The sequence below is a fragment of the Mustela erminea genome, chromosome 6 (genome assembly GCF_009829155.1).
Source record: "Mustela erminea isolate mMusErm1 chromosome 6, mMusErm1.Pri, whole genome shotgun sequence".
Taxonomy (NCBI): Eukaryota; Metazoa; Chordata; class Mammalia; order Carnivora; family Mustelidae; genus Mustela; species Mustela erminea.
The window spans coordinates 19,317,015-19,335,112 of NC_045619.1; the positions used below are offsets into that span (position 1 = coordinate 19,317,015).

The following is an 18,098-nucleotide window of genomic DNA, read 5'->3' on the forward strand; positions in this document are numbered from 1 at the left end:
CTCCACCCCTGGACTTGAGTCAATAGATGCCCCTTTCTTCTTTGACACTTTAGGTTGGATTTCTGGTGCCTTCACCTCTAAGAGTCTAGACTGATGCAAACTTCTGACCCTAATGTTTGAGTCTCTACACAAACATGAACCACTGCACCCACATGCAAAACTACAAGAATGAAGAAAACAAGATTTACACTCTATCTTGATGGGGTCCAAGCAGAGCTAGAATTGTTTCCTGGATATATAGACTTCATGGTAGTACCTAGTCGACATGTTGTAATTGAACTGAGACACAAATTACTAAAATAAAGAAATACTTCATTTTATTTTACTCTGTCAGCCATGAGGTCCAAGCAAATGCAAGCTCATGGAAATTAGAAATAATACCAAAATATGGATAAGACCAGCTTTAGAGGTTTCATGGAATCAGCAGAATGTGACTGTCTGCAGTGATTTTTGGCGCTCTCAGTTTGCCAAGCCACGTGTACCATTTTGTCTAGCCCATCCAAGAATTTTGGTGGTAACTGTCCAGGTTGAGGAGAGTTGTCACAGAGTGGTGAAGCCCAAACAACTGAAATGTTCACAGTACACAAAGCAAAGCAAGTCAGCATTACTGGGTGATACAGACTATTCATTTATCACTTAACTAGTAAACCCTGTACCAGTGTAAATCTCATTTTACAGCACTACAAATATCCCTAGTCATGCCTTCCTTTGTTCACGGACTCGTTCCTTCATTCAATGATATTGATTAAGCCCCTAGTAGGGATGGACCAGGAGGTGCCCTGGTAAATGCTGGAGTTACAAAGTTAAAGATTAATGCCCACACTCTGTCCTCGAGGAGCTCTGAATCTATCTCACAGAGAGATAAGGAAATGAAGAATGACAATGCATCATGAGAAGCACAGACAGTTAGGGAAAGTCTGTTCGAACTGAGTCCCAAGCGTGGATCCATTCTCCTTCAGGTTCCTTAGCACAGCTAAGTGACACTTCTCACCCATCTTCAGAATAAGGAATGCTTGACATTGTTTCAATCAGTTCTTCATTTCTGGTGTTACCATGGGGGAGCCACAGCATTACAAGTTGCAACAAACTCAGACATGGTTATGGGGTTCTCACCGCTGAACACACAGGGGACACAATTGGTCATTGCAGAGCTGGCTGACTGCTTCATTCACTCGAGACCGTTCCTGAGGAGCCACGATGTGCTCACCACTCTCAGAGTCCCTCCCAGCCCGTCTAGGTGGGCTGCTCTGCCCTTGGCATTCATCCTCAAGGTCTGGACCTACTTGGACGGATGCAGATTTGTGGTCTGGAGGGTCTTCAAAGGAAGGCCTTCTCTTTGGCTTTCAAATCTAAGCCTTAACAGGTCAAGGCCCACTTCTTGCTCTGGAACCATTAGCTTTTCCCTTGTCATGTGTGCTTTGGGTGAGAAGGTGGAGTCTGTAGGTCTTGCTTAACAAAGGACTGACTCCTCTCGTACAGTGTGCAAACATCCAGCCACCCACATTGAAAGAAGGAGCAAACAGCCTGCACCCTGCACCCTCTCTTCTCCTCTGTCTCAGACCTGTGTTCTCTTCCACAGGCTTAGTGGCAAGAAATGAACTCGAGACGTGAGCTTCAGCTCCTGAGTCAGACTGCATGTATAGCATTTTATGCTGGTAACAATAAAGGGTGGTTTTTACAAATGATCTTTTTAATGCTTTTCACAGATTGGCTTTTGTGGAGGTTTAGTATTAACCAAAGTTCTCCTTCCCATAATCCAACCTTCCATAAATGGTCCCTGAGATACTTCCCCTCCTTGCTTATCCAGCAAAGACAACAATCCAGAATCCAGTGAGGTTTTCCTTGTCAGGGGCTCACCTCCATTTTATTGTTGTTCTAAGGCTTTTCTAATCTGTCTTGATGAATTCATCCCACCTGGAAATGGGCCCACTATGGAATGCCAGTTAGGTTAGCAGCAAGGGTAAAGGCTTTGGCACTGTGAGCAGGGAGGCCCATGGAGAATGGAATTTGAAAACTGAGGTCTTCTGTGTTCACTTAGAGTTAATGTGCATAGAGAGAGTAAGGCCATTTGATAGAAGCACTTTGCTTAGTTCACTTAAAAATCAGAGTATCTTTGTTAGTGTTCATTTGTTAACTAAATCTTTATGATCATTATCAATCAAACTTTATAAATGCTATCATGATATAAAATTAGACCGTTCATTCTCTAAAAATAAAATTTAAAAATGAATATGCCCTGATTTTACTTGTTAGTGAATTCCTCATTTAGTGTATTCCCACAAATCACTTACACACAAAGAAAACACAAAACAGAATCTGTGCAAAAATAGAGTTCTCCATTTTCTGTAACACCTTCTCTTTTCTGTAATGAATTTGTTCATGTAAAAAAAAAGTGTCTACTTGGAAAATTATAAAAACATTGCTACAATGTCATAAGTGCTCTACATTCTCTAGGAAAACATACCTTTGGAAATAGTACAACTATTGGGAATTCTTAAAGAAATTCAAGTCGTGGACGTGCCGCAGATACATTCCACTCAGGGCAACATGGAAACCCTGTCTGTCCTTCCTACCACTTCCAGAAATTGTCTGCGACTCTCACTGAGTGAGGTATCATTCTTCTTTCTTCAAACATCATCATTGATTTCTGTGGATATCCTTAGGGTGACACTCTATTAAAAACAGAAGAAAAAGATTTCAAAGAAGGTTTTATATGCAAACAATGAATCTTGGAATACCACATCAAAAACTAATGATGTACTATATGGTGACTAACATAACACAATTTTTAGAAAAAGAAGAAGAGGGTAAACCGGTGCCAGCAACAGAGGCCCCCCACGCTTCAGGTGTACCCTCACTATGATTTCGGCAGAGTTTGAACTGGGTCTGAGAATCTTCTTGGTTTTCTATATACTTTTTGCTAAAAATTCATTTGTTTCAGAATGTATGATCTTCTTTGTTGTCAAACCTGATAAGGTCCCACATCCTCTCTGCCTTGGAAACATTTTTCAACAACAAACTTTGTTTGTTTTCAACAATAAACTTTGTTTATTCAAAGGATGTATTTCCTATTATTTGGAACTAGTAAATGAGGCCACCTCAGAAAGCTAATAACCAGGATATATGAACATCCATCCAGGGGACAGAGAACATATGAAAAGTTCATTGTTTGGGAGAGCAGTTAGAGATGCTTTTCTTAGGGAATAAACTAATGTTCTCTGGCATGCTCTTAACCCTAATTGTCAGCACTTTATAACATATGAACTGATAAATATCTACCTGGAAATCGTGGATGAATGTTAGGAAGTAGAAAATGAAACCAAAGGCCACTGTCCATTCGCAGATTGCACTCACTACGTGATATATGTAGTCCTAAAAGCAACAATAAAGAAACAGAAGTTAGCCAAAATACACTGTATTCCCTGTAATGGGTGTACTGAAACAAGCTGGTCAGAACAGAGAGGAAAGTCGTTGGGTGAGCATAAATCAACCCCTTGAGAAAACACAGTGAGGCAGGTCAGGCGGAGGCACATCAGGGCACCTGCCCACTGGGAACGTGACGCAATTATCCAAAACGTTCCTGAGGCTCTCTTACACTCTGGTTTTAAGACTTAGTCTATACACTTCAAAAAGGCAGAATAAGGGCCACAAAAAGGCTGAGATGGGGAGGCCAATTTGGACTCAAGAGAAGAAAAAATTTTCTATTCAAGGCCTGACTTGCTCTCCCCCTGCTAGGAATCCCAAAGTTGAAATGCATGCTTAAAAAACATCAAGTCAAAAAACAAAACAACAACAACAAAACATCAAGTCAGCTTCCGCGCCTTATTAAAATGAGCACTCGCACCCAGAGAAGAGTGGCTGTCACCACTGGCTGTTGTGTTTCTCTGTTACTACAGAAAATGTCTTACCAGAACACTGTTCTGCTTAGAGCCACAGAGCAGAGGCTAAGGAGACATCGACATGGTATCTGTCTTATTGGGGGCAAAGATGAGAGAATGCAGAGCAAGAGTGGAGGGCTTTCATTGGAGGTTCCTCCTAGGGAGGCCAGAGAATTAATAAAAATAAATGGACTGCCAGTCGCAGAAAAAGAGGAAGATTGGCAAACCCAGTCATCAGTTCAGTTTCATTTTTACCAAATGGGAAAATATGACCCTGGTGTTGCTTTGAGACATTAAAAAAAAAAGTCTGTGCGTGGGCGTGTGTGTGTGTGTGTGTGTGTGTGTGTGTGTGTGGTATGAACTCTCCTGATTTTTAAAGGCGGTAAATTACTTCAAAAGCATTTTTAAACACCATCCAAAGGTCACCTGGGTGGCTCCGTCGGTTAAGTGTTCAACTCTTTTTTTTTTTAATTTATTTTTTATTTTCAGCATAACAGTATTATTTTTGCACCACACCCAGTGCTCCATGCAATCCGTGCCCTCTCTAATACCCACCACCTGGTACCCCGACCTCCCACCCCCCGCCCCTTCAAAACCCTCAGATTGTTCAACTCTTGATCTCAGCTCAGGTCTTGATCTCGGGGTTGAGAGTCCAAGCCCCAGTTGGGAGTTCCACGTGTGGAACATACTCAACTACAATAAAATAAAACTGTCTGAGACAAACTGCATGTCTGCATTCTGACTTGAGTCCACCTGCCAGACTAGGCCTGTGGACTGTCATCAGTTCTCTGATTTAGAACAGTGACCTGTTTTTTTCCTACTTCATTTTGCTCTGCTATAGGTTACATGCATGAATATGCAAATATGCTGGGTTGCAGGTTGGTTCCGTGGTGACGAGTGCTTTCTCTGATCCAGTTTTCGTCCATGATCATTTCATTGTGGTGCATCAAACTGTCACAGACACTGCTCCTCACTCTCCTCCTGCGTGTCCGTATCCATCCTGGCCCTCATCCAATGCACACTGGGGAGGAACCCCACCAGCCTACGCTGGGGGTAGAGAACCGAGGCCCCTCCCTCCTTTTGGTGACCTTACCAGGAGATCCACCTCATCCTTTATCGCCCTCGGACAGTGAAGATGGCTTATAAAAATGGAAACAGAACTGGGAGAGGATTTCTTTAGCATATTTAATGAAAACACACTGAACTTGGAGTGCAGACTCTTCTGCTACAATTGTGGCAACGCCACAAGTTGCTATGTGAAATGAGACAATGATATTAAAATTCTCACCAACACTACCAAGTAAGTTAATGCACAGGAATGTGCCACACAAGCTCCCAAGCACGCCACAGAAGTCTGGGGCAGTACCTAAGCCATTGTTCCATTCAGTGAATTAATGTAAAGGGTTTTGTGTGCATTCACTGATACTGAGAACAGAAAATAATACAAGAGCAGCATGGTGATTTATGGAGTGAGCAGAAAATGAGGTACTTTTCACATTTTTAAGGTAGAAAATGAAATGAAAAACATTTTTTAATTGGCTGGGGCATATACTTCAAGGAAGCCTTTCCAGCCCCTGGTTGGTTTGATTTGTGGTAGAAGGTCTCCCTCCAGTGGCTGAACTTGTAAAGTACACCCAAAGCCGCCCTGCTGTGAAGTCTTGCTTTCAGAAGGACTTTTTTTTTTTTTCATTTTATTTTATTTTATTTTATTTTATTTTATTTTATTTTATTTTATTTTATTTTCAGTGTTCCAAAATTCATTGTTTATGCACCACACCCAATGCTCCGTGCAATATGTGACCTCCTTAATACCCACCACCAGGCTCACCCAAACCCCCATCCCCGTCCCCTCCAAAACCCTCAGTTTGTTTCTGAGTCCGCAGTCTCTCATGGTTTGTCTCCCCGTCTGATTTTTAAAAAACTTCTGCCTGGATTATTCTCTCACTCACCATCTTCAGTCTCTTCAGAATCTGTCTGTCTGTCTCTCTCTTTAGAGATTTTATTGTTTTACTTGAAACAGAGAGACAGAGCATGAGCATGAGCAGGGGCCAGGAGGCAGAGAGAGAATCAAAAACTCCCCGCTGAGCAGGGAGCGCAATGCAGGGCTGGATCCCAGGACCCTGAGATCATGAGCTGAGCTGAAGACAGGCGCTCTACCATCTGATCCCCCAGGCGCCCCCTCTCCGTAGTCTTCCACAGGCTTCCAGCACTTGCCAGAATCCTGCTGTGAAAAATCCCCTGATCCCACTGGCCCTCTAGCCACCATGTTGTGTCTCCTCCTCTCACCCCCAAACAGTCACTGAGAGCTGCATGAACGAACCACCCCCTCACCATTTCTTTACCCTCCTGCAATCGTCTTCTAAAGCCAACACTTTACTGAAACCGCTTTCTGAAAAACATCAGTCACACCGTGGCCCCTTGAAAAACCAACTGGTGTTCTCCCACAAGCTCTCCTCTCCTGGGCAACATTCCTTTCCCATATGGCATTTGGCATACCTCATGGCATGAGTCCACCTCAATTCCAAACATTCAGCTCCAGGAGTTCTGACGTGAGGGCTGAAATTACCAGTCACTTTACCCTGTGCCCTGAAGGTTCCCAGTGCCCCCACTGGTCTAGTTCCACAAGCAACTGGGCCATTCTCCTTCATGTTTCACTACAGCCCTGGAGTCAACAATTCTAAAACCAAACCCAACCCCCTTCCCTGCATGGAATCATTTATTCCTGTTTGGGACCCTGCTTCTATCTGCTCTTGGGGACAGATTCTTGGCTTCCCCCAAGATAACATTTGGAAGTCCTCTTTGATTCAAGTCCTTCCATTCTCGTGTCGGTCACTTGCCGGCACCCATTAAATATTTCCCCTTCTTACTTCCACCCTAGGCTAATCTTTTTTTTTACTCATTCTTCTTAAAGTTTTCTATTTTAATTTCTGTATAGTTAACATAGAGTGTAATATTAGTTTATGTATAGTTAACATACAGTGTGTATGTATGTATGTATAACTATGTATAGTTTACAGTGTAATGTTAGTTTCAGGTGTACAATACAGTGATTCAACACCTGCATACATCGCCCTCATCACAGCAAGTGCACGCCTTCACCCCCTTTACCTGTTTCACCCACCCCCTCTGGAAACCATCTGTTTGTTCTCTATAAAACTACAAGTCTATTTCTTGGTTTGTCTATCTCTCTCTCTCACTTTTTCCTTTGTCCATTTGTTTTGTTTCTTAAATTCCATATATATATATATGGAATTCCATATATATATATATATATATATGGAAGTGTCCCCCCAGAAATTAATGCCAGCCATGTGAGTGATGTAAAATATTCTACTATAGGCAGACAGCTTCTCCTCTGCTGCCCTACCTGCTTCTCCCTTGGGGTGTATTCAATAAAGTTCTTAAAAAAAAAAAAAATTCTACTATAGTGGTTACACTAAAGAAAATCTAAAAAGAACCAAATGAGGGGTTCCAGGCTGGCACAGTCGGTAGAACATGTGACTTGATCTCAGCACCTCTTCTCCCTGACCCCAATATTTTGCAATTCTTATATATATAATTTTGCAATTCTCCATATATATATATATGGAATTTATATATATATATATGAAATCATACATTTTTTGTCTTTCTCTGACTTATTTGCTTAGCATTATACTCACTAGCTCCAACCATGTTGTTGCAAATGGCAAGATTTCATTCATTTTATGGCTGAATAATATTCCATTGTATATATATATATACCACATTGTGGTATATATATATATACCAAAAACTTTGCACAAACTCCCTGCCCACGAAGATAGACCTGACCACGTTTATTCTCCGGTTCATTCTGAAACAAAGTGCCCTCTGTGCTGGAGCGGGTCTCATCCTTTCTGCTTAACACTCACTGCTTCCTCGGACCTCCGTACACCTTAATTCATATCGACCTCTTTTGATGAGGAAATTCAATTAGGAACTCAAAATTTTGAAAATAATTTTGAGAATAATCCCCAGGAACCAGGTTCAACAATCATATTGAAGATGAGTTAAATTTTACCTTTTCTTTTGGATTCCACTCCAGCTTTGTTATAGAAATTAGTGAAGCACAGGCAATCACTAAAAAAGGGCAATTGTTAAGGAAGGTCCAAAAAACAAAAGCAAAAACAAAAACCCAGGTCTTTTAACCAACTGAGCCACCCAGGCGTCCCAAAAACCCAGGTCTTTTAATGTTAAGACTATTCTTCTAATCATCATCACAGTGTTAAAATGTTAATACCAACATTTCTGCAGTCAGACCAGTTACATCGGCTTTTTTCATAATCTCAAACCTTAAGTTCGATTGTGACAGCATTTAAATTATAATATGGACATACAGTCATTCCTTAGCAATACCTTTCAGATATGTATAGCCAAATTTTCATCTGTGGCTACATTTTGCTCCACTGTGCTTGTTAAATTTGGTCCAAATGACAGATGGGGGGATGCCTGGGTGGCTCAGCTGCTAAGTGTCTGCCTTTGGCTAGGGTCATGATCCCAGGTTCCTGGGATCAAGCCCTGCATGGCTCCCTGCTTGCCAGGAAGCCTGCTTCTTCCTCTCCCACTCCCCCTGTTTGTGTTCCCTTTCTTGCTGTGTCTCTCTCTCTCGAATAAATAAATAAAATCTTAATTTAAAAAAGAACAAAAACAAAAAACAAAATGACAGATGGGTACTTTTTGAGGACTTTTCTCCTAAAATACTCTTTTCCCTAAACAAAAGTTTTTTGGGGAGAAAAAAAATACTCTTGCCCTAAGAATCCTATCTTCAAGGCATCAGCTTTAAGGAAAAATTAACATTTCAAAGTACCAAAGCATCGCAAACTACCAAGGTTCTTCTACAAAAACGAGATACAGATTCAAATTACTGTCTTTAAGAAACAGACTTATTCCATCCAGTCATTGAGTATAAGCCAGGGTCCTTCCTTCCCAGCCCAGAGTTTCCAAATCAAAGAGCTACACCCTACCTCTGACCTTAGGGGGTACCCAGAGAGGCCAAACGGTGCCAGGGACTGAGGCTAAAGCCTCCGTGTGCTGTCTGCACAGACATTCTGATGGAGCTTAAAAGGCAAAAGAGAAAGCTAGAGATGAGATGCTTTTAAAATGCTTTTGCAAACAGTTACGAATTCAAAGCTTTGAGTCAGTGTCAAGTTCAGAACTTCCTCTAAATTCAGAGTCAGCACCTCTTCTCTCTGACCCCAATATTTTGCAATTCTTAACACTTAACACTTAACACTTCTCAGTTTCTCAAAAGCAAAGACTCTTTGGTCGTGTCATTACCATATTTCTGTTTCTAATAGTTTAAAATCCTCTTAATTCTTTGTTCTTGAGTCCTGTCTTCTGCGCATCAGGTACCTTGTTGAGGGGAGGGCACGACTTCGACTCAGAGGGAAAATCGTGACTTCAGAGTGGAATGGGCTTTGAAGGAGGCTTCACTGAGTTGAGCCTAATGTAAGCTGAGGTTTGAGGAGCTCTCTAGAGCAGTGTCCCCCCAGAAATTAATGCCAGCCATGTGAGTGATGTAAAATATTCTACTATAGGCAGACAGCTTCTCCTCTGCTGCCCTACCTGCTTCTCCCTTGGGGTGTATTCAATAAAGTTCTTAAAAAAAAAAAATTCTACTATAGTGGTTACACTAAAGAAAATCTAAAAAGAACCAAATGAGGGGTTCCAGGCTGGCACAGTCGGTAGAACATGTGACTTGATCTCAGAGCTGTCAGGTTAGGCCACATGTTGGGTGTAGAGATTACTTAAAATCTTGGGGCGCCTGGGTGGCTCAGTGGGTTAAAGCCTCTGCCTTCGGCTCAGGTCATGATCTCAGGGTCCTGGGATTGAGTCCCACATTGGGCTGTCTGCTCGGCGGGGAGCCTGCTTCCCCGCTACCCCCCACCCACTTGTGATCTCTCTCTGTCAAATAAATAAATTTTTTAAAAAATCTTTTTTTTTTTAGATTTTCACTTATTATTTATTTGACAGGGAGAAATCTAAAGTAGACAGGCAGGCAGAGAGAGAGAGGTGGAAGCAGGCTCCCCGCTGAGCAGGGAGCCCCATGCAGGGCTCCATCCCAGGACCTGAGCCAAAGGCAGAGGCTTTAACCCACTGAGCCACCCAGGTGTCCCTAAAAAAAAAAAAAAAATCTTAAAAAAAAAAATAAATAAAATCTTGAGGCACCTGGGTGGCTCAGTTGGTTAACGGGCTGCCTTCAACTCAGGTTATGATCTCAGGGTCCTGGGATCCAGCCCCGCATTAGGCTCCTTGCTCAGCAGGAAACCTGCTTCTCCCCTGCCTGCCATTCCCCCTGCTTGTGCTTGCTCTCTGTCTCTCTCACTCAGGCTGTCAAATAAATAAATAAAATCTTTAAATAAATAAATTAATTAAATAAAATCTTAGAAATGAATAAATAGAGCCAAATGAAATTAATTTTAATAATATATCTCATCTAAGAGACTCTTAATCTCAAGAAACAAACTTGAGGGTTGCTGGGGGTGGGGGCGTAGGGAGAGGGTGGCTGAGTTATGGACATTAGGGAGGGGATGTGCTATGGTGAGTGCTGTGAAGTGTGTAAGACTGATGATTCACACACCTGTACCCCTAGGGCAAATAATACATTATGGGTTAATAAAGAAAGAAAGGAAGGAAGGAAGGAATAAAAGAAAGAATATACCTTATCTAACCCAATATATCAAAAATATTATCATGTCAACATGTACTAATATAAAGAACTAGTAATGAGATAGTCTACATTCTCCTTTTCTTATTACGTCTTCGAAATCGGTGTGGTTTTTACACTTAACTGCCCATCTCCATGTGGACCAGCCACATTTCAGGTGTTCGGTAGCCTCATGTGGCTGGTGGCTACTGTATTCAGGGAGAAGAGAATAGGCCAAGGCAGAGAACAGGAAATGGTCAAGTCCAGGGGAGAACATGTTAGAATAAGGTCAGAAAAAGAGGCTGCCTCATAGGGTGCCTGGGTGGCTCAGGCGGTTCAGCTGGGTTTCAGCTCAGGTCATGAACTCAGGGTCGTGAGGTCAAGTCCCCCATAGGGCTCCAAGCACAGCGAGGGGTCCGCTTTAGATTATCTCTCTCTCTCTAAAATAAGTAAATCAATAAAATCTTTTTAAAAAATAATAGGCAGGCTCAGACTATGGGTCTCAACCAAAGGAACCTGGGCTTTATGCTGAGAGTGATTTTGTGAAGGCTTATAAAAGCTTCGGAAGCCAGGTGCAAGATGGACAGGCTCACAGGGAAGGCTTAGAAGCAGGATCCTAACCTCATATGCGCTTCAGTTCCTTCATGAGTCAAGCGACAATGTTTCATAGAACTACGGCAGTAAGAAGAGACAAAGGCATTTTAAAGATATTAAGAAATCTTTGTAAAGAGACATAAATACCACCCTAATGCTTAGGATAAAAGAGCTTTTCATGTGGATGAATTTGTTTGAGTTAATTTATTTATTTATTTTTTTAAGATTTATTTATTTATCTATTTGACAGGAAAAACAGCAAGAAAGGGAACACAGGAGGAGGAGGAGGAGAGGGAGAAGCAGGCCTCCTGCTGAGCAGGGAGCCTGATGTGGGGCTGGATCCCAGGATTCTGGGACCATGACCTGAGTCCAAGGGGCCCCTTGAGTTAATTTAATACAGGGACATGACCTATTTCTGTTTGGGGAAGCTATCCCTTGGTGGGGCTCCTAAGAACCGCCTAGAAATGGGAACTATTTCTATGTTAAACTCTTGAGGCCTAAAATGCTTATTCTCACTAAAAATTCTCTCTGATTTTAACATCTAGAGATGTGCCTCTCAAGTTGGAAGCAAGAAAAGGTTTCCTACACCAAGAAACTGGCTTTAACACTTCAAACAATGATACTATAAATTTTGTAACTAACACAAGCTAAAAGTTTTAAGTAGATATATTTGGAGAGAAACATGAATGTCTTCAAACCATAAAGAAGGAAATTGCAAATGAACTCTCTTTGCAAGAAGCGCATATTTGTTTAAATTTCTCAACAGTAGGATTTGCTTCCTCTGCGCTTAGAAATTTTCTAACTAAAAATTTCCTTCCTTAAGACAAAAAAAAAAAACCCACAACCATTCTTAGACTTCATATTTTGTATAAGCTTCTGTTTTAAAAGAGAAACACAAAACTTACTATTTAGAAGCACATGGTACATTTTCACTCAAGCTTGCCCACTTCATACCACAACCCAATCCAGACTAACAAAGTTGCTGCTAATAAAATAGTTGCTATTTTCCTATAGTCTGACAGAATCACCATCTTTCGATGGCTCTGCAGTTTTCTCTGATAGGACTGCAGATGGTATTGCAACAGATGGGGAATTTTCCACATCTTGAAGACACAGCTTTTTTTTTTTTTTTTTTCTGTTAAATACCTCTAGAAAGAAAGAAAGATCAAGCTTTCATTTCCTTCCAACAAAAACGCCCTAGTCAAAAAATTGATATTTTATTTTCACATTGTTGAATGAGAAGATGGAGTGAGATTTCATTTTGAAACTGGAATCAGTGAGAACAAGAGAAGCCTCAATGTATTTCAAATGACTTAGAAATAAATGATAAGAGTTTTTTAAAACCTCTTAACACACACGAGTAAATTGAACTACCTAATGAATCGCCAGCGTACAGATGAGGGCAGCGTACCGACCGGGCTCTTGGGACTTCACAGGGCAGTTACTTTAAGTACAATATCAATATTTGGTGTCTTTGACCAAGCACTACAAAGAAAAATAAATATTTCCACATGGCTTATGAAACTTTCCCTGTTGGAAAGAAAGTAAACAGACTGAAGTGTTGCCGTAAGTTTCCATGCTTCTTGCACACACTTTTCCCCCAAAGATTGTTTTGATCTAACCAGACAATGTTGAGGTATTTCCTTAACAATGTATACTTTTCTCCCAATTGTTCTTCTGAAGCATGTGGACACCCGCCCATTAACCTTTGCTTTTTTTTTCATGCTCTTCTGGGGGAGTGGGAGAAGGGTCAAGCCTGTGAAGACACTGACAAATATGCAAAGGATACTGGGGACCACGGCTGCACAGGAAATGGCAGAGATGGCCAACCGCACATGGCACGTGGACAGGCTGTTCCACTGGGGACATGATTTGTAAGAGATGATGGACTGCAGGAGCGTGTAGACCACACCGCAGACAAAAGCCAAAAGGGCGCCGCCATCGTGGACCACGGGGACAGCTAACTCCTGGAGAGAGAGTCACAAACAGCTGTTACTCTGCGCGAGTCTGCACACAGCAAGACCCACGCCCCCACCCACGCTGGGCTACTCAACGCCACAGTCATCACAGATGCACCCACCTCTCCTTGGAAAATGTGAGAAGATTACCAAGAGAAATGCCTTCCAGACCCTAAAGTAAATGCTCTTAGTTGTTCCACAGCAAATGTGGGCACACTGGACAGGGACAGAGCGATGTCTGCCTCAGAGGTGGGAGAACTGAGTATCGTGGGCTTTGGAGTCTGGCAGAACTGGATGAAAAATTTCCACTCTGCCACTGGGCTCTGTGACCTCAGTTTATAACCTCAATTTCTGTACCTGTAAAATGGGCATAATAATTTCTGCCTTGCCGTTTTGCACTGAAGATTGTATGATGAATTTCATTTGAAAGTATACGACTGGTTCCATGAACACGCCGAGTGTGGCTTAGAGTTTTCAGGCTCCTTGGTCCTCAATAATCTGTCTTCCCCCAGGCAGCCCACATGCACACACAAATCTAAGTAAACACACTGCTCTTGCCATGCAAAGGCAGATTCAAGGCCCTGCCCCCCTATCCTCTAACCAGCCATTTCAACCAGAAGGCACCCATACACCCCGTCTAGGCTCAGAATCTGGTATTGCTTACTACTATGCTCATGATGGACCATTCAAAGAGCTCACTTTAGGCTCCTTCCAAATGTGCAATGGGCACCGACCTTCTGGTAATAACAGTGATGTTGGACTGAACAATGGAGTCTCTGCCTGAACTTGAAAATGTGAGCTTTGCAAGGGGACAAGTTAAAGTATTATCCAAGAGACGCTGGTTTGGGCCCCAGACCCTTACTGAACCCAACTCACTATCCACACCCTGTCCCTCCCAGATTTTCTTTGACCTGAGCCACCCAGGCTTGCCCAGAACCAAGGTGTTCTCCATCTGCTCACAAATATCAAATCTTTAATGCCCACAGGGAAAGAAGATTAAAAAAAAAAAAAAAAACTTTCAAACTTCTTTTCTTTCTTTCTTTCTTTTTCTTTTTTTTTTTTTTTTTGGTAAGATTTTACTTATTTATCTGACAGAGAGAGAGAAAAAAGAGCACAAACAGGGGGAGCAGCAGGCAGAGGGAGAAGCAGGCTCCCCACTGAGCAAGGAGCCTGAGGCAGGGCTTAATGCCAGGACCACGGATCATGACCTGAGCTGAAGGCAAACGCTTAACTGATTGAGTCACCCAGCTTGATCCCAGGACCCTGGGTCAAACTTCTTTTCTCTTTTTTTTAATGATTTTACTTATTTTATTTATTTGACAGAGACAGAGCAAGAGAGGGAAACAAGTAGGGGAAGTGGGAGAGGGAGAAGCAGGCCTCCCGCCAAGCAGGGAGCCCGATGCAGGGCTCAATCCCAGGACCCTGAGATCACGAGGGTTGTAGGTTATTGTTAAGCTGTCAAACTTATTTTCTAAGGAAACTTATTTCTGGAATAAAACCTCGCAACAATGGGGAAAATCCACTGCTTGATTTCTGTTCTAATAAAATAAGGCTGTATTAACATTCTACAACATGTAATATCAATTGCTCACTTATTAGGTATAGATTCTGTATTCCTAGGATACTTAACAGGGGCATATAGATTTAGGAAAATTACATATGAGAAATAAAATACATTCTACGCCCTTTAAAATATTTGTATGTCTTTAAGTACTTAAGGAGTTAAAAAAAAATTCACTGAACTGTGCACTTAAAAATGGTTAAGATGGCCAATTTATTAAAAAGATATTATTTATTTATTGGAGAGAGAGAGAGAGTGAGACAGAGTAAGCCTGAGGGTGCGAGGGAAAAGGGTAAGAAGCAGGATCCCTGCTCAGCAGGGAGGCCCACACAGGGCTCCATCCCAGGACCCTGAGCCAAAGGCGGATGCTTAACCAACTGAGCCCCCAGGCACCCCTCCGATGATCAATTTTATGTTATATATGTACTTTACTACAATGAAAAATAGCAATAATTCAAAGGAAATGAAATCACTATCTCAAAAAAACAACTGCACCCCCATGTTCACTACAGCATTATTTACAATAGGCAAGACATAGAAACAACCTGAGTTTCTGTCAAGGGACGACCGGATAATGAAAATGTGAAACACACACACAGATTATTATTTGCCCATGAAAAAGAAAAAAATCTTGCCATTTGTGACAACATAGGTGGATGCTGAGGGCATTATGCTAAGTGAAATGAGTCAGACAGAGAAAGGCAAATACTGTATGATCTCACTTAGATGTGGAATCTTAAAAAAAAAAAAAAAAAAAGAAAAACTGAACTTATTGATACAAAAAACAGATCAGTGGTTGTCAGAGGTGAGAGGTAGGGTGGGGATGGAGAATGTGGGAAAGATCAAAAGACTGAGCTTCCAGATATAAGGTCTGAGGATGTAACATAGAGTGTGGTGACCACAGTTAACAATGCCATATTTTATATTTGAAACTTGGTAAGAGAGTAAATTTTAAAAGTTGTCATCACAAGAAAAAAAAAAACTGCAACTATGTGAGGTGATGTATGTTAATGAGCTTATTGTGATCATTTTGCAATATCTACATGTATCAAATCACTATGTTACATACCTTAGACTAACACAAGTTTATATGTCAAAGACACCTCAGTAAAATGGGGGAAAAAATATTAAGCCAACAGCATTACACCAAATATAAAACCAATATTAAACCAATAAAATAAAAGAATGAAAACACAGATCTTTCCCCCCCCCCTTTGAATGTTAGGCACATTTGGGCAAAGGAAAAGGAACAAAAGGCAAGGCAACCTCTGCTAATGAGTCATTTTCAGGAATAACGTTCTGAGATTCTTGATGCTTTCCACAGGCTTTTTTTTTTTTTTACACTAAGTAAATTAACATCCTGAATGTATATACTCTGTTTCCTCCAAATGCACAATCAGGGAATTTGCTTCCTTAACCTCCTCTGGATCCAACATACCCTTTAGTATTTCCATCTGCAAATTCACGACCCCCACATTAGCCCTGACATTATTGGATCAGAGGGTTCTTGAGTCAGCAGGAGTTGTATTTGCCTGTGCTTTTCCCCTGTACATGCTCTCTCATCATAGATGTCTTTTCGAAGGGAAATGATTCTTAGATCAGACATGAATTTTGGATAGAGGATAAAAATGAAAACCCAGCACCCTTTTTGGATCTCTTTTTCAAAAGTCTCTTGTTAATTTAAAAGATAGTAAAAAGAAACCGAGGGTACTGCAAGGGTTAAACCTTGGAAAACTTCTTGAAGGAAAGTAAAGCATTGAGAAAGGCTGGTGGGGACACACGCAACCAGCTCAGGACAGACAGCTCTTGGAACATCTGATGAGTGCAATGTGGTCCTACTCAAGAACCACCCGCACCCTCCAACCCCTCACACCCCTCCCCCCACTTCCCTCTCACTCCTCCCCACCCCAAGACAACCAGAGCTCTCTTGGCCGCACACATCCAGTTCCCGGGAAAGGAACAGCTCAGAGTTGGTTTGCTCAGGGCATGTTGGAAAGGAATTACAGGATATCAAACAAGGAAGTTGTAAAGATTTATTTATGGGAACAATGACAAGGCAAACACTGTGCTCTCAGGAAAGTTTAAGATCCTATTTCTGGTTTTTGTTAAGATGTAATCACTTCATAGAATCCTTAAAGAGAACCACAAGTTTGATGAATCTGACTTACAAGTGTTCTTTATAACGTCTGCCCTTTCTGGTTTAAAAGCTGACAGATTTTCTGCTCATCCCACAAGTTATTTGGAGAATGAGGTGATAGGATTTCATGTACCATATACTCTTACCCACTGAATAATTCATATCCACCATCTACAAACAATTACATTGTTCCACGTCTTCCCCTTGCCTCTCCAATTCCATTTTCCTTCCCGCCATGCTTTCCGGTACTAGAACTGTGAATTGTGTACTTGATTTTTTTCTTTCAGAGGTTTCCCCATTCTGGCATTGAAATTAACTCTTTTCCCGCAGGTTCTAGACAAATGGCTTCAATTCAAAGTCCACTTCTGCCTTTCTGTGCTCATACAATCTTGGGCAAGTATGAAGCCCTCTGGGCCTCCATTTCTCCATTGGCAAATGAGGAAAAGACTATCACCTGACTTCTAAGGTCCTTACTGGGATGATAGAAGTGAAAGCATTGAATGTTTTCATAAATTCTGCCCCATAGGAAATTTTCAATAAATTGGTTGTCATGAAAAACCAAATGCATGCAATCATAAAACAGAGACTCTCCGGCATGAGACCGATGTCACCTGCACCCATGTGTTACAGCCTCTGTCTTATTTCACCATAAAGGGACCATGAGGGTAGGAAAGTGAAACGGAGCCAGACGCAAATCTATTCTCACAGTGCCCTCCCTGAAGCCCTGTATACTTGCTCCAGGGAGGCTACAACTCTGCCTCTCCCCCTTTCTACCTTTCAGTGTTAACAAGGAAACAGTAATTGTGGATTTATGACATTCAAAAATTAAAACTTGTGGGGCGCCCGGGTGGCTCAGTTGGGACTCTTGATTTAGGCCCAGGTCATGATCTCAGGGTCGTGGGACTGAGCCTTGCCTGGAGCCTGCTTGAGATTTTCTCTCTCCCTCTCCCTCTGCACCACCTGCACCCCACCCCCCCGCACCCAATCTTTCTCCCTGATGAAAAGAAAAGAAGAAAAAAGAAAACCCGTTAGCCCAGAGACCCAAGAGCCCATCCCTGCCCTGTGGGTGGTCCTGGAGAAATGGTGCCCTGTAAGGAACGGTGTCTGCCACGTCACCCCCACACAACCCGGCACGGAGTTTCCCAGAGACCTGTACTATGTCCCCTACGGAGAGATGGCAGCCCCGCAGCAAAGGCGATTCTATGAGGGTACATGTGCAGGTGGGACAGACGCTTCTGACAGTGACTCTCCTGACTTCATGCAGGAGGCTTCAGACAGGCAGGGGCACTAGCAGCTGATTGGA

General features: G+C 42.0%; 1 protein-coding gene across 1 annotated transcript in view; it reads right to left on the bottom strand.

Moving 5' to 3' along the window:
* Nucleotides 1–291: 291 nt before the first annotated feature.
* The window catches only part of DRAM1 (DNA damage regulated autophagy modulator 1), a 37,045-nt gene continuing 19,238 nt past the window's right edge, over nt 292–18,098 (bottom strand). The window contains exons 4-7 of the mRNA XM_032346595.1: nt 12,929–13,106; nt 7,921–7,979; nt 3,280–3,372; nt 292–2,672 (exon numbers count right to left, since the gene is read on the bottom strand). Coding sequence (XP_032202486.1) covers nt 2,628–2,672; nt 3,280–3,372; nt 7,921–7,979; nt 12,929–13,106 — 375 coding nt within the window. The 3' untranslated portion in view covers nt 292–2,627. The remainder of the gene's footprint in view (nt 2,673–3,279; nt 3,373–7,920; nt 7,980–12,928; nt 13,107–18,098) is intronic.